General features: G+C 53.5%; 1 protein-coding gene and 1 non-coding gene across 3 annotated transcripts; both read left to right on the top strand.

Moving 5' to 3' along the window:
• RPL3 (ribosomal protein L3) lies at nucleotides 1-7,623 on the top strand. Of its 2 annotated transcripts, XM_042792046.1 has the most exons (10): nucleotides 1-67; nucleotides 1,354-1,546; nucleotides 2,119-2,287; nucleotides 3,182-3,317; nucleotides 4,507-4,693; nucleotides 5,092-5,252; nucleotides 5,543-5,644; nucleotides 6,137-6,232; nucleotides 6,677-6,796; nucleotides 7,510-7,623. In XM_042792046.1, exons 1-10 carry the CDS (start codon nucleotides 65-67, stop codon nucleotides 7,549-7,551), a joined length of 1,209 nt encoding a protein of 402 aa, XP_042647980.1. In that variant the 5' UTR covers nucleotides 1-64; the 3' UTR covers nucleotides 7,552-7,623. The 2 variants fall into 2 exon arrangements, with proteins under 2 accessions (XP_042647980.1, XP_009969074.2); XM_009970772.2 differs by lacking the exon at nucleotides 1-67 and having other exon boundaries at nucleotides 1,318-1,546.
• On the top strand, nucleotides 4,804-4,896 carry LOC116962617. Its single transcript, XR_004407678.1, has one exon. It is a non-coding gene; the product is annotated as a small nucleolar RNA U83B (small nucleolar RNA).
• Nucleotides 7,624-14,807: the final 7,184 nt, after the last annotated feature.

The following is a 14,807-nucleotide window of genomic DNA, read 5'->3' as shown; positions in this document are numbered from 1 at the left end:
GGGGCGCCCATAAAAGCCGCGCGCGCGGCGGCGGGCGGCCCTTCCGGCCCGGCGCGGCGGCAAAATGGTGGGTGCAGCCGGCGGCGCCGCTCCGGCCTGGCCGCGCCATCCCTCGGTCATCGGCGCCATCCCGGCCCCGGCGGCCGCCCGGTCCCGCTCCCGCCGCGCCGGGGCCCTACGGGAGGCGGCGCCGGGGCTCCTTCCCGGGGCTCCGGCGTGGGCGGGCGCGGCGTTGCCTTGGGGCCGCCCGCCGGGCCTGCTTGGTGGGGCCGGGGGGGGGGGGCTGCCGGGAGGGCGCCGTGCCCGAGGCGGGGATTGCTGCCCCGTTTTTTTGGGGAGGTGTTGGGGGGGGTGGGGAGTAGCGGGTGGCTCTGTCGGGCGCGGCCGGCGGCCCCGCGGTTGAGGCCCGGTGCGCGGCTGCTGCCAGTGGTCGGTCTCGTAGTGCGGTTCGCCGCCTTCCAGCTCTGAGAGGAAATGGCGTGTTCGGTGGCGTCATAACGGACGCGGAGGGGTTGTGCTTGCAGCCCTCGGTCTCGCCGAAGGGTCAGAATTTGGTTCTGCTGCGCCCCGCCGCGAGATTTGTAATCCTGGCAGAAAGCCCTTTTGGGGGCTGGTAAACTCTCTGCTTGAGGCAATTTGTGCTGAGTATTTTTTAAAAGTAAGACTTTTTTTTTTTTTTTTTTAGCGATTGGTTGTTAGCTCCGTGTTTAGCTGTACGATATTTTTATTAAATTTGGATGGGTAATTCTTTCTTGGGCTGAGTTCTGTGGGTGGAACCCAGCCTTACTGGGCTCTTGGGTTGCAGAGGGAGGCTGCAGGGCTGGTAGTTGAGGAAAAGGCCTTAGAGAAAAAACCTGCACTTCTACCCAAAGTGACCGACTCAAATGTGGGTGTTGAAATGCTGTTTTATTGCAGCTTTTCAAACCGAAAATGATTTTATAATGCTTCTTTTTGTAGCGTTATTGATTTGTTGGAACACTAAAATGATCCGTGCTTCTGTGTTTTCTAGGCTCCTGGGGTGTGTTGAAATTCTGGTGGCGTGCCGTCACCAAACTACAGCTTATGTGGTTCCCTAACTAGAGTGGGACTTGGTGATACCTTAAAATAAGCCTGAAGGGGAGGGGATGTTCAGGAAATTCAGGAATGACATAGTTGGGGCGTGAGGTTTAAGTTCTTATTATATTGGAATGCAGAAGCCAAACAGCTGATGCAGAGTAGAATTTCTAGAATGCAGAGTGTCTTGTGTATATGTAATATTCCTGTTTCAAGGCAAGAAGAGGATTGACCTTGGCCCCTGTGTAGGTATAAGTGAGCTTCTTTAGCAGGCACTAAATGTTTATTTTCTCTTTCCAGTCTCACCGCAAGTTCTCAGCTCCGAGGCACGGGTCTCTGGGCTTCCTGCCCCGCAAGCGCAGTAGCAGGCACAGGGGCAAGGTGAAGAGCTTTCCCAAAGATGACCCCAGCAAGCCCGTCCATCTCACCGCCTTCTTGGGGTACAAAGCTGGCATGACCCACATCGTCCGTGAAGTCGACAGACCTGGATCCAGTATGTGTTAATGTTCCTCTTAATAGAAGTGGTGGTTTTCTGTTCTTTATGAACGGCGAAAGATGACCTGCTTGTTAGTTGCTCTGGATTTTAGTCCTAGATTGACTACCCAGTTCAAAGTCCTCGAGTGGGTGGGATATGAAGCACCCAAGCCCCTCCCATGTGAATGCAGGGTCTTCTTTGTGATGGACTGTGACCTGATGGTTTGGTTTAGCTGTATTGTAACAGGCTACTTAGGATGACTTCTTATTGATGGGCAGACATAAGTAAATTGCCTTTGACCTTTTTTTTTCCTCATTATCCAGTCCTGAATGTGGTTTTGTTACTTGCTATCATCCATTTTGCCTGTTGGGCTTTGCTGTGCTTCCTACTGAGCCGGCCTCAAATTTTTGCAAGGCATTAAGTCGCAATTTAAGAGTTGGTCAGTCCACCATGAATCATCTTTGCCTTTGTGAAAAGAGCTAGAGCCCTTTAACCCCTCATGTGAAGGATTTGAGAGTGAGAAAGAACAGATGATATTTAATAGCTGATGCTGGTGTTAATTGTTATGCTGCGTTTCTGTCTTCATCCAGAGGTGAACAAGAAGGAGGTGGTCGAGGCAGTCACTATAGTAGAGACCCCTCCCATGATCATTGTGGGCATCGTGGGATACGTGCAGACTCCTCGTGGACTCCGTAGCTTCAAGACCATTTTTGCTGAGCACATCAGTGACGAGTGTAAGCGTCGCTTCTACAAGAACTGGTAAGAGGGCAGGGCTTTTGCTTGTTGCCTTAATCTCATGCCTTGGTTTATTTTTTTTCTCCTGGGTTGCAGATTATGCTAGTGAAGCTTTTTGAAGAGGCTTCTCAGCAGTTAGTGTTTGGCCTCGATGAACTGGCCTAATAATGGGATTAGGCTGTAGGAATGGTTCTGGGAGGGTGAGCGTAATGTTACTTAGCACAGTTCTTGGTGTGGGGGTGACAGTGTTGGTTTTTGCCTGTGATCTCCTTAACAGGCTACATGTGATGATAACCTCGACGGGCGGACATAAAAAAATCGCCTCTGGCGCTTGTTGTTGAGTGTCGAGTCCTGACTGTAGCCCTGTTTTCTCAGGAAAGGGGAAGACAAGTGTTACTTCTGATTACTGTTCCAGGCACTGTTGTGATTCAAAGTATGCACATTTGCCCGAGTGTGGCTCCAGTGTGTCTAGAGCTTACAGCCTGTTTATGAACTTTGCAGGCTGAAAACACGTCAGAGCAATAATGATCTCAAGGGTGTTACAGTAATGACCTTGCTGTCAGGCATAGCTCGGGCTTAAAAGGGGGGAAGCTATGGTATTCTGAAGCAGATAGCAGTCATTTGACAATTGCTTTAAAGATCTGTTTTTTCTGTTACTGTTTGACATCTCTCTACAGTCTTTTGTCTTCTGTACTGTGAATATTAATGTGCTTTGGAATTCATGGCAGCTCCGCTCAGCTCTGGCAACTTTGCCACTGTCTGATGAGCTCCAGGCTCCGCTTGCCAGTGGAAAAGAGTCCTTAGAAGCTGGCAATGAGCCGAAACCAGCTGAGGTGGCAGCTCCTTCCGCTCGTCCCCGCTTCCCTGGGGGATTGATGAAGGGCTTAGCCAAACCTTGTCTCTGCTCTGCTCCTGAAGGCACAAATCCAAGAAGAAGGCCTTCACCAAGTACTGCAAGAAATGGCAAGATGAGGAGGGCAAAAAGCAGTTGGAGAAAGATTTCAATAGCATGAAGAAGTACTGCCAGGTTATTAGAGTCATGGCTCACACTCAGGTAAGTGTCTGCAGGACTCAGATGTACGCTGGAAACAGCTAAGAGAGCAAGCATAAAACTTGATCCACCTCTGTAGGGAGATCTCTGCCCTCCCTTGCAGCCTGATGCTGTTAAGCACAAGACAAATAGTAGCACTCCTCGTTCTGTACAAAGTGTGTACTCGCAGGATGCCTGAGGGCAGTTGCTGGCAGTCTTCTGAAGCAGTGTCCAAAAGAGACTGAACCATAGTAGGAACTTCTTGGACTGAGTCCTTTGCTGATACCGTGTAGACCTCGGCTCTCTTAATTACAACTATAAATAAAAACAGGCTGAACACTTAACTCTGGGGTTTGTGTGGTCAGTGTCATTTCAGGCTGCGTTCTATAGAGACTGCAAGCACCCAGAGGCTTTTGGTGGCTTCTGTTGCTCAGCTGAAGGAGGTGTGCTGCTGAGTGGTATGGTGGTGTCTCTCTAACCATCAGTGCTGTGCCAGACTTTCTTGGGAGATGCAGTTAAATCTGAGTTGGCCATGAGTGCAATAAGATGTCTAGTTATGACAGTGCTAATTTTACTGGAATTAATTTTCCGTACTAGACAGCAAAGGTAGTATTGCAGCTGCTGTTGATACTCTTTATTAGTCCCTCTGTGCTAAATGTAGTAAAAGTAGCTGTAAATGTGACCCTGCTCAAAGTGCCTTCAGTGTAGCAGGCTTTATTGAAGAATCATAGAATGGTTTGGGTTGGAAGGGACCTTTAAGGATCTAGTCCAATGCCCCTGCCATGGGGGACACCTTCCACTACTAGATCAGGTTGCTCAAAGCACTAAATTTGAACGCTTGGAATAGTAGAGCATCTTCTTCCCTGGGCATCCTGTGCCTGTGTTTGACCACCCTCACCATAAAAAAAAAAAAAAAAAAAAAAAAGTCTAATCTAAATCTGTCACCTCTCAGTTTAAAAACTATTGCCCTGTATTATATTTCCTGTCTTTCCTGGAGTTTGCCTGGTTGCTGTGTGGTTAGAATTCTGTATTCCTGTGGGTAGCATATAACTTCCAGATACTCTGACTTGTCATTTAAGCCACAGTACAGCTTTTCCCTTTAGAGTAGGGCCTTTTAATTCAGTATGTTGAAGTTGTGTAGCATACCGGCCTAGTTAATGTAAGGTCCATCGTAGAACAGCAGGAGCTAAATTTCTTCTTTTCTGTTTCCTAGATGCGCTTGCTTCCCCTGAGACAGAAGAAGGCTCACCTGATGGAGATTCAGGTGAATGGTGGCACTGTTGCTGAGAAAGTGGATTGGGCCCGGGAGAAGCTGGAACAGCAGGTGCCAGTGTCAACTGTCTTTGGCCAGGATGAGATGATAGATGTCATTGGAGTCACCAAGGGCAAGGGATACAAAGGTAAATGCATGGAGGTTCTCCTCTTTGTGTTCAGATACAGTTTTTAATGAAATCCTAGTTTTCACAAGTGTGTGGGCTAAGAGCTGAGGAGGTGAATCCATGCTGCTGTCACGGTTCAATGATGAGACCATGGAATGAGCGCTGGGCACAGCGTCTGACAGCCGTGAGGAGTCATTCCATGCTGCCTTCCTTCTGAGAACACAACCCAGGGACTGCTGGGGAGGGAGCCTGGGTGGTTCAGGGGCAGGGTGCTTCGCCAGGAAATGTGGTTAATTCCTGGGTCCAGGCTTCCCACATGTTGCTCGGGGACAGCAGCTTGAAAGGCGGCTTAAACTCTAGTTGAACAATTTGGTGACATCTCAGCTTGACAAAACGACGTTTGCTTTGGTTTGTTTCAGGTGTTACCAGCCGCTGGCACACCAAAAAGCTGCCCCGCAAGACTCACAGGGGTCTGCGCAAAGTGGCCTGCATCGGTGCGTGGCATCCTGCTCGAGTGGCTTTCTCTGTGGCCAGGGCTGGCCAGAAGGGGTATCACCATCGGACTGAAATCAATAAGAAGGTTTGTGTGTCTGAACTGTTGGGGAAGAAACAAGAGCTGGCACAGGTCACTTGCTGCATGACAGAGGAGTGGAGAGTGCTGCTTTGGATGTTTCGCTCTGTTTGAATGTCATCTTGGGGGCAGTAACCATAGTCTGCTATGTTGGATAACCATAAAATTGGTGTATGGCCACATGTTTTCAAAGGGAAACAGACATTTTTCTCAAACCCTATGTAGAATTCTTTGCACTTTGGTTGATGACGAGCCTGTTATCCTACTTCTTGCTAAGTAGAAATTCTTGACATTTTTAGATCTACAAGATCGGCCAGGGTTACCAAATTAAGGATGGAAAGCTGATCAAAAACAATGCGTCGACTGATTATGACTTGTCTGACAAGAGCATTAATCCTCTGGTGAGTTGTTGCAGCTCTGTGGAGAGAGTCTGCGTGTGAGCTGCAATCTTTAGAAGGCAAATGGGCCTGGTGTAAGTTGCAAAGTGATTGAATGAGCTCTTGAGATAAAACTCAGCTGCTGCGGGAGGAGGTGGTGTTGCTTAGTCATTCTCAGTATTGACTTGTGTAACTTGCTAATTACATTTGATATGTGGCAACAGTATAGAGAAATGTTACAAACCTAGAAATGATACTTGTAAATAAGGAATAACTTAGAAGGGAGAGCAGCTTTTGCTGTTTTGTTGGTCTCTCGTTGCTGTTCTCAGCAAAAGCCTCCTAGCAGCAAATAAATTGCTGTATCGAGAAACACGATCGGTGAAAGGTAATACCAGAAAGAGGATTTTGGTGAATGTGGGACTGCCTGAGACTCAGAAGTGGTATGAGAACATTGGGCTGTAGGCAGATGTGGTCACTGGTCCTGCTTTATACACTGACTGTTCTCTCCTTGTGCAGGGAGGCTTTGTCCACTACGGTGAGGTGACCAGTGACTTCATCATGCTGAAAGGCTGCGTTGTTGGGACCAAGAAAAGGGTCCTAACCCTGCGCAAGGTGAGTGGTGCAACCTGCTGTCAGATGGGCTGGAACAGCTTTCGGTTAGCTGTGTGGCCTTCGGTACAGGTGTCACTGGATGCTGTGGGGATTCACGTAGTCAGATAGAAAGAAAACCCCTGTGCATGCAAACCCACCTCCTGTTAATGACCTCGGGAAAAGCACGAGGTCCTTTCCCTGCTTAAATCAGTCCAGGGCTGTTTGGTTAAGGACACTGGCAGGCAGACTCGAGCTCACCTGCTGGTTTGAGCTGACCAGTCTTCAGCCTTGAAGGCCAAAGGTGTAGACTGGCTTACTAGCAAGTGCTGCTTGCATGTTACAGCTGCTGAAGAGTGAGGTCAGAGTGACTTGGGAGGTGCTAGCCACGGAGGTGGTGAGAAGTAGCCAGCAAACTGGCAGGCTGAAAGGGTGCTGCTGCATGCTCACTTGGCATCTCTTTTCTAGTCCCTGCTTGTGCAGACCAAGCGCCGGGCCCTGGAGAAGATTGACTTGAAGTTCATTGACACAACCTCCAAATTTGGTCATGGCCGCTTCCAGACAGCTGAGGAGAAGAAGTCTTTCATGGTAAGGACAACTTTCCAAAGCTGACAGCTTTGTGTTGCGTGTCTCTAATTGTCTTTCAGCTAATAGCAGTCGGTAGCGTGACCTTTGGGCTGCCACAGGGCCAAGATTCCTGTGAAATAAAGTGTGTAGTTTCCTGCCAACTTGGTTATAACCACCGTGGCAGCTGGGGTCTTGCTGCCCCTGTGACAGAGCTCAGTTGTTGCTGTGTTTGGGCACAAGTGGTTCAGGGGAGAGGTGTGGAACAAGCACAGAGCAGGATCTGCCCCCCCGTGGGGAGTGGCTCTGCCCTGCATTTCTCCTGAGAGCTCCGGATGAGGGTGCTCGCAGCGGGCTGGGGGGGTGGCATTCTCAATTTGTCACTGGCTGGAGAAAGCAAGGGGGGAGCCCTGGGTGCGAGGCCCTTGCGTGGTCAGAGAGCAGTTCAGCTGCTCAGGGGCTGCACGGGAGCTTCCCCACAAGGTGGCACCACCATTTCTTCTCTTAATATATGCAGCCATGGATCTGGTGCGGTGTGGTTGTGCAGGGTTCAGCTTTTTCCCTTGAAAACCGTAGCTGTGGGGATGGGGCTTGGGATTTCCAATGGGTTTGCAACACAGAGGGATTTTTTTTGCCTTAATTTCTCTGCAGCAAGAGAATAAATTGCAGCATTGAAATTGGGAGGTGATACGGTCTTTGCAGACTGCTGTTTACATAGTCTTTCTTTTTGCTTTCAGGGACCACTCAAGAAAGATCGTACTGCAAGAGAGACAGCTTAATATGTGGAATGGTCTTGAGTCCTGTGGCCTGTGTGCTCTCAGACCAGAAAATAAATATTTTAAAGAAACGAACTTTGCTTTTTGGTTTATAGCCAGCTGCTTCAAGTCTGGTACTCTCACTGCAGACCCTGTGTGTGGGACCAGCCAAAAGAAGCAAGTAGAGCTGAAATCCATGAGCATCCAACTCACAGCAGGGTTCCTGTAATGAGAAAGAAGCTGCCATTGCTATTTTTGGAGACCAAAAATTTTGGGGTTAAAGCAAGGCTTCTCTGTTGGGTTGTGTGAAATAGAGAAGCAGCAGGAGCCGCGAATGTGTTTGCAATACTGAGGTATTATTCAACATGTTAAATCCTCTGCTGGGTGGCTAGGGAGCTCCTTTGAGTGAAACGGGTTTTGAAATAACGAAACTACTTCAGATAGTGGAAGCATCATTAAATTTTAGGTAGGTGGCTGATGCTGGCTGTTGCCATGGAAACCCTCCAGTTTCGGCATGACAGCGGGGCTGTAACCTGCGCGCTGTTTGTAAATGCAGTTTGTTGCTGTTCTTAAGAGCAGCAGAAGGCAGCAGGTGATGTGACAGATCCCCACCTTGCAGCAGCTGGGTGTTCCCGGATCCATTTCCCATCCCTGCCGAAAGGCTCCGCCTGGTGACGGGCAACGGGCTCGCCTGGGAGGGGATGAGGGGTGACCTCTGCATCCCCACCCTCCACGGCGGAGGGAGAGGTTTGGGTGCTGCTGGTGTTGCGTTACTGAATGGCTCAAAACCCTCTGTTGGCTCCCCGGGAGGGGGTTTGGCCGGTGTTCCCGGCCGAGTCTGGGGGTGACGGGCAGAGGAGACCCGGCAGCTCTGCGGGGACTGGCTCTGTAGAGCACCACTCCCCACAGAAGCGTTGCAGTTAGGGGGGGCTGAGATGGACCCAGTGTGATGCTATTTGCTCCAACTGCCATGGGGAAAGGTGGATGGTAGAGAACATTTCCTGTGGTGGTGTGCAAAAACCTTCTAAGAGTTAAAAGGTGGCAAGAGGGAAGAAAAACATTTACCTTGTTTCCCTAGAAACCAGGCTCCATGACTGCACAAGCTGGCTGGCTCCCTGTCAGCCTCATTTAACACATGAACCTGCTGGCTGATTTCAGCCAAGTGTAACAAGAGAGGTCTCACCCATTTTCCCACCCACCCCCCAACCCCCCCGGTGCCACAAGTCTTAAATCAGCAGATGGGTAAACAGCCTTAAATTCCTGATGCAGGAAAATGGAACTTCCAACTTCTGTCCATCTTGAGGCTGCAGTTTTACGAGCAGCTCTGAAGAACGAGGCTTTCCTGCCTGTTAGGTGGTCTTTTCACTTGGTGGTGAGTTGGCCATTTTAAAGCACGTAGGGGCTAGCTGGCTAGCAAGTGCACGGCCCTAAACCTGTCTGCTTGGATCAAACCAGTCAGATACCTCCAAGGGTACTTGGGAGTATCAGAATAAACTGAGAAGTGTTGCAGATGAGCATCCATGACAAGCTAGATGCTGCCTCGATGAAAATCTGTAAAAGCACCTTAATTGTACCAGATTGCATCTTGCGGTGAGAGTTCCATTCAAGGCTGGGGAGCTGGTGAAGGCAGCTGGAAGTGGCAATGGTAGCAGAGGGAGTTTTTAGTCAAATTAGCACTTAAGTAGAAGGAAGTACTCCTGAAGAAACGCTGTCCTTGAAGATGCTCAGCACTTGTCTAGCAGGAGGAGCTGCTTCAGCTTAGGACCCAGTGCTGGACTCGTTTTTTTTTTTTTATTCTTGAGATGATGGTTGCTGACTGATGGAACACGGGATGGGGGGTGGAAAACCGCCCCACAAAAGCGTTTTTTAATCTTTTTCCATCCTGGGGACAAGAGGACACCTGGCGTCAGGAGGTGGCGCTCCTCCCTCTGTAGATGCTGTGTGGGACATTTGTCCCCAAGAGCTTGTTGGCTGGGGGGGCTGGCCTGGAGAAAAACCCTACTCAGCTGGGGCTGGGTCTCTGCGGTCCCTCTCAGCCCCCCCCCGACAGCTCCCTGAAGCCCCGTGATGCTGCCCAGGCACAGTGGGGAGCTCCTGGGATCCCCTCCAGCGTAGCTGGGGGGATGCTGAGCTGCCTTCAGCAAAGCTTCCCACTCCCAACGCCTGGGTCTGCCTTGTCCCCTGGCCTTCCCGCTCCTGTCCTCTGTTTTGGGGACAGTCCCCAGTGCAATAGGCAGCAATCAGTGCATGTCAAGCATCGGTGCAGCAGCTCCCAAAAGCCCAGAAACTGTTTTTAGGGTGTATTATGATTTTTTTTTTTTTGAACCACCTTCTCTTTAACATTGAGCTTTTTCTCTTCGGCACGGCTGTCTTACCCCCCCAGCTCCCCCAGCGCTCCTTTGAGCGATTCTCCTCTGCTCCAAAATGGCCAATAACATCCCTGTCCACTCAGAAAAGATCCTGAGCCCTGGTTGATGCTCGGATCAACCCCAGAGCCGCGGGGAGGACAAACACAGCCCTGACCCCGCCAAAATAGTGCCCAGCACCGTGGGAACGTGCCCCATCCCAGCTGGTGCCAGGAGGGCCGGGGCTGGGTTTCACCCCCGGCACCCAGTGCTCCCCAGCTGCCAGTGGCACAGGGGCTGGGACCTTTTGGGGGGGGGGGGGGGCACTTTTCCAGCCTTCCTGGGGTGCATCTGGCTCCAGCACTGCCTCTTTCCCTCGCTGGAGATGAAACGAGATGCAGCTGCGATGCTGGAGCGGCGACATTAGAAGTGTGTGAGGCTGCCCCGGGGGAAAAAAAAAAAAAAAAAAAAAAAAAAAAGCGGGTTCAAGTTGGAGGTCTTGGCTCCCACAGTCAGCTTCACAAGTGGCCCAGCTGACACCCCTGCCTTTGATCCCAGTGACAGGCAGGGAGCTTCAAGTATGCTTGAGGGGGGAGAGGGGCTGAGGAAGGTTCCCCTGGGGGAGCCGCAGCCGGGTTCATGCGCCGCACGGCGGCTTTTCTGCCGGAGCAGCTCCACTGGGCTCCTCCGAGCGCGGCGTGCGTTTGATGTGCAGCCTCCCCGGCCCGAGGACTACTTTTGTACCTGACAACTCTGGCTTCTCATCAACGCTTAGAAGTGCCTGCAGGATGTCTGAAGGGATGGATGAGGCGGGGAGATGGGTCCCCCTTGGAGGTCAGGCCCTCCTTGTGTGGAGGGAAGGGGGCGGGGGGGGGGGGCAGGCAGCCCTGCTTCAGGACTGCAGCCCTGGGGGCACCCTGACATCCCCACGCCAAGGCAAAGCCAAGGCTGAAGCTCCCCCATGACCACCATGGCCTTCCCAGTGTCGGTCCCAGTGCAGCGCTGCTCCCCAGTCAGGCACAGGGCTTACGGGAGCCCATGTGAGTTTTGGGAAGTCTCATCTCCTCCAGCACGGTGCTGGGGAATCACGTGTTTCTGCGGTGGCTGCCAGGCACAGTGGGGAAGACTAAATTTATCTCTTACTGCCTCCCAACTTCCCCAAAATGCGGCGCGGGGCTGCCCTCCCTTCCTGGAGGGGACAGCCGCTGTGCCGGGGTCCCCGGGGGGGGGACCCAGGTGCCACTCAAAAGGCAGTGCCAGGGCTTGGCCCCCCCCCCCCAGCCCTAGAACACCCCAATGCCGGGCTGCATTGTTGGTGGCACGTGCGGCGCTGAATTCAAACTCAAGGATTGAAGCGGGAAAAGGCATGTGCCCAGATCCAGCCTCATGCCCTAAGGGATGTGGGGACACCTCTCAGAGGCTGTCGCTGGGCTCAGGCGTCACTTCACACCCAGCCACCACATCACAGGGCTTTTAAAAGATATATTTTTTAACTTCTTTATTGACACCAGTGGTCGTAGAGACCGAATTAAGCCAACAAGGGTCAGTCCCGTTGTGCGTGGCTGTGTGTATGGCCAGTGGGAGAGGCCGTCCCCCCCCTCCCCGACGCATCCTCCCACAGAGACAAATCCTCCCCCAGCTTTGTGGTTGGAGCTGTCTGCCGTGCGCTCTGCTCCTCTCTGCCACCACGTTCGAGGGCTGGATGGAAACCAAAGTTCATTCTTCCCCTTGGGAATCAGCCAGCAACCGGGGCCCAGGCAGGCCGGGTTGGTGAGGAGCTGTTGATGGCAGGAGGTATTTATAATCTTTGTTTGGTTCCAGCAAGGCTGGACGCCCGCTCCCGCTTCCCTCCGTACAATAAGATCAAACAACTCCAGGACATTTCCTCGCTCCTCGTAGATGAAATCCCTGCATCTGCCGCCCTGCTCCGCCCTGCCTGGGGCTGCAGCCTCTTCCTTCTCTTGAAGACTTGGGAGGTTGCTGCTGCTGGTTCTTCTGCCCTGAAACGGGGGGATTTCCTCGTTTTTCCCACCCATTTTCAGAGCTCGTGGGTGAGGGGTTCAGGGGGACCAGGACCGTGCCACCTTCCCCACCTCGGCTTCATCCCCTCTCCCACTCCTGAGGGACCTCGGTGAGGACACACTCCACGTCTGATGGCTCCCGTGCAGTCTGTGCCATGGATGTCACTGCGGCCGGGGGTGAGAGAGTCTGCCTGCTCCTGGTGAGGGGCTGATAGGAAGGTGCCCAGCAGGAGTTTATTTTTCTGTCCCATACCTCCCCCCGCTCTTCCTCGGTGCCCGGCTCCGGTGACGAGCAGGGATAAAGGGAGGGTGAGGTCCTAGAAGCACGGCACAGCTGTGCTGGGTGGGTTGTCTGTGTCACCAGCGATGCACGGGGGGTGACATCCTTGCCATGAGCACCTGCTGCTGCTGACCCCGTCCCAGCCATGGGCCCTTGCCGTGCTGCTGCCGTGGGGCTCTGCACAGACCCTTTCCCCAAAGGCTTATTTTTTGCTCTGGCGGTCCCTCCTGGGGGCTTGCCCCTGGGAGACCACTGCTGCCACCACGGGGGGGGGATGCTGGAGGGACAGCAGCAGCCCTGGAGAGGTGACACCCAGCACCAGCAAAGGCTGACTGTCCCCCCAGGCTCTGCTTGGGGCAGAGCAGGAGCATCCCCCCAGCACCCGGCCACCGGCAAGCAGGAGAAGCTTCCCTGCCGGGAGGAGCAGACCCCAGGGGTGCCGGAGGGTCGGCGGGAGCTGCGGCTGGTCACATCCCAAACTGGGATGTGCTGTCCTGTCCACCTCCCGAACACATTCCTGCTCCCCTCTCCCAGCAAGAGGCTTCCCCAGGTGTCCCTGGTGCCGGGGGGCTGCAGGCATGGGGCGGCGGGAGGGGGTGGTGGTGGTGTCTGGCTGCGGGCAGGGGCTGCGGCTGCTTTTCATGTTCCCCCCCGCCCCACCCCGGCCTGGCTCATGCTTGCTCTTTCAGCAGGTCCCTGTGATCTCAGGGGTAATTACGGGTGTCAGGTTCAGGGCAGCCAAGAGGGGATTTTGGAGGGGGGAAGTGGCAGGGAGCAGCGGAGAGAAGATGAGGGGCCGGAGAAGGATGGAGCAGGGTGGGTGCTAGCGGGATTTCAGTGCCATTTCACCTAGGGCCTGCCCCTGCTTCATGTCGAGGTGTCACAGCAGCCTTTCACCCCACGCAGTTGGGTGCTGGCTCCCTGTTTCAGGGTCCACAGCTTCCCTGTCACAACCAACCGCAGCACCCGCAGCGACCAGGATGATCCAGCCCCGTTAATCGCAGCTCCCTGTGCACGGCCCGGCCCCCTCCTTTGCTGTGCACACACACACTGGCCAGGACTGGGGAGGGAGCACGAGGATACGAAAGCTGCAACCCCAAAGCAGTTCCCTTCCCTTGACAACAGGTCTTTCTCCCTCCACCACATGCTGCTTTGCTTCTCGTGCGCCAGACTGAGCTGGACCTTCACAGCATCTCCCCCTGGAATGTGCTGGGGTGTCAAGCTGTGTTTGGAGGGCCAACGCGCACACATCCCTTCTACTCCAAGCCTTCATCATCCCTTCTTCCTCAACCCGAGCCTTCCTCTCAAAGGGAAACCCTAGGTAAGGCCTTCCCCCATGCCTCCTTCCTCCTCCTCCTTCTCCTGGGGTGCTGAGCCAGGTCTGCCTGGGGTGGGGGCATGGGACGGGTGCCAGGGGCTCAGCCGCCAGAGGAAACGGGGGAGACGGCGGCGAGGCGGGGACCCAGGTGCGAACCTGCGCGGGTAGCAGGGCTGTGACTCAGCCAGCCCAGAGAAAGCGCCGCGGTGCCCCAGCCGCCGGCATGGCCGCAGCCCGGAGGGCTCCGCCGGGGGAACCAGACAAGCCGCTCGCCTCGCCCGCTCACCAGCATTTTGCCTCACTCGGACGCCCTGGGGCCTTTGTTGAACATTTGCCATTCTAGCTCGTTTTGATTCCAAGGGGCAAAGCTCCTCTTTCTCTTGGAGCCCTGAGGGAGGTGCGTAGCCCAAAGGTTTTCCTGCCCTCCAGCCAGCCTAATATTGGCGTCCAATGGGGTCTGATCGTGGACACCCTTTCTCCTTGTAGGCAACCTTCCCTCTTCCTCCTCTTTCCCTGCAAAGAGTTAAATCTCTCTCTTCAATTCAGCACTTTTCCCCTCCCTCCTGCCCCCGGGATAATGTTTAACAGAGCCCATTGCTAATTAAATATCGATGACCTCAGGCAGGTTTTGTTATCATCTGGAAACACCTGATGCATGTGTCACCAGCAAGAGTTTTTCTTGTCTCAAGTACACCGGCAGCTCTTGAACTTGAGTTGGCTTTTCCCTTCCCACCCCGCCGCCACCGGTGGCCCCTGCCTGCAGGCACTGGGGCTGCCAGTTGAGGTTTCACTGGCTCTGGTGGGCTCATCATCACCCCTCCTAATTGCAGGGAACAAGCACAGTGGGAAGGGAGGGTGTATTCCTCTTCCCCTCTCCCGGAGCGGGCAGTTGCTGCTCTCCTCCAGCACTGGGCAGGCTCAGCTTGAACTTGAGGGACCTTCCTTTCCTGGGCTGAACTTGTGCTTTCCCACTCCATGTGAGTGTGGGGCTTGGAACTCAGCTCTCTAAAATTGCTGGGATTTCCCAGGGGAGTAGCAAAGCCCCACAAGGAGAGGGTCACCCTGTCCCCTCTTCCCCTGTCCCCTAAGGCAGCCCTGGGTCAACACCACCAGGCTGAGCAGGCTGGAGCTGAAACCCTTAAGAGCTGCAATGGAGAAGAGGATAGAGAAAAAAGGGGCAAAAAAAAAAAAAAGACAGCAAGAAAAGGGAGGCTGGGTGGGAGTTGGAGGTGTTCTAGGAGGGGGTTATGGGAGACAAGATGGACTTTAAGAAAGGCAGAGCCATATCCTAGATGGCTTGGGGACAACTGGCTCCC

The sequence above is a fragment of the Tyto alba genome, unplaced genomic scaffold, assembly GCF_018691265.1.
Source record: "Tyto alba isolate M040663 unplaced genomic scaffold, T.alba_DEE_v4.0 Super-Scaffold_2, whole genome shotgun sequence".
NCBI classification, from domain to species: domain Eukaryota; kingdom Metazoa; phylum Chordata; class Aves; order Strigiformes; family Tytonidae; genus Tyto; species Tyto alba.
Note: the sequence above shows the minus strand (reverse complement) of the source record. Positions and strands in the feature narration are given on the sequence as shown.

What these genes read in the sequence shown, in the direction of transcription:
- RPL3 (XM_009970772.2), top strand. Translation starts at nt 1,333, where the DNA reads ATGTTTATTTTCTCTTTCCAGTCTCACCGCAAGTTCTCAGCTCCGAGG. An exon ending in AGTCGACAGACCTGGATCCA is followed by an intron (nt 1,547 to 2,118) that starts GTATGTGTTAAT and finishes GTCTTCATCCAG; the next exon opens with AGGTGAACAAGAAGGAGGTG. An exon ending in GGGTCCTAACCCTGCGCAAG is followed by an intron (nt 6,233 to 6,676) that starts GTGAGTGGTGCA and finishes TCTCTTTTCTAG; the next exon opens with TCCCTGCTTGTGCAGACCAA.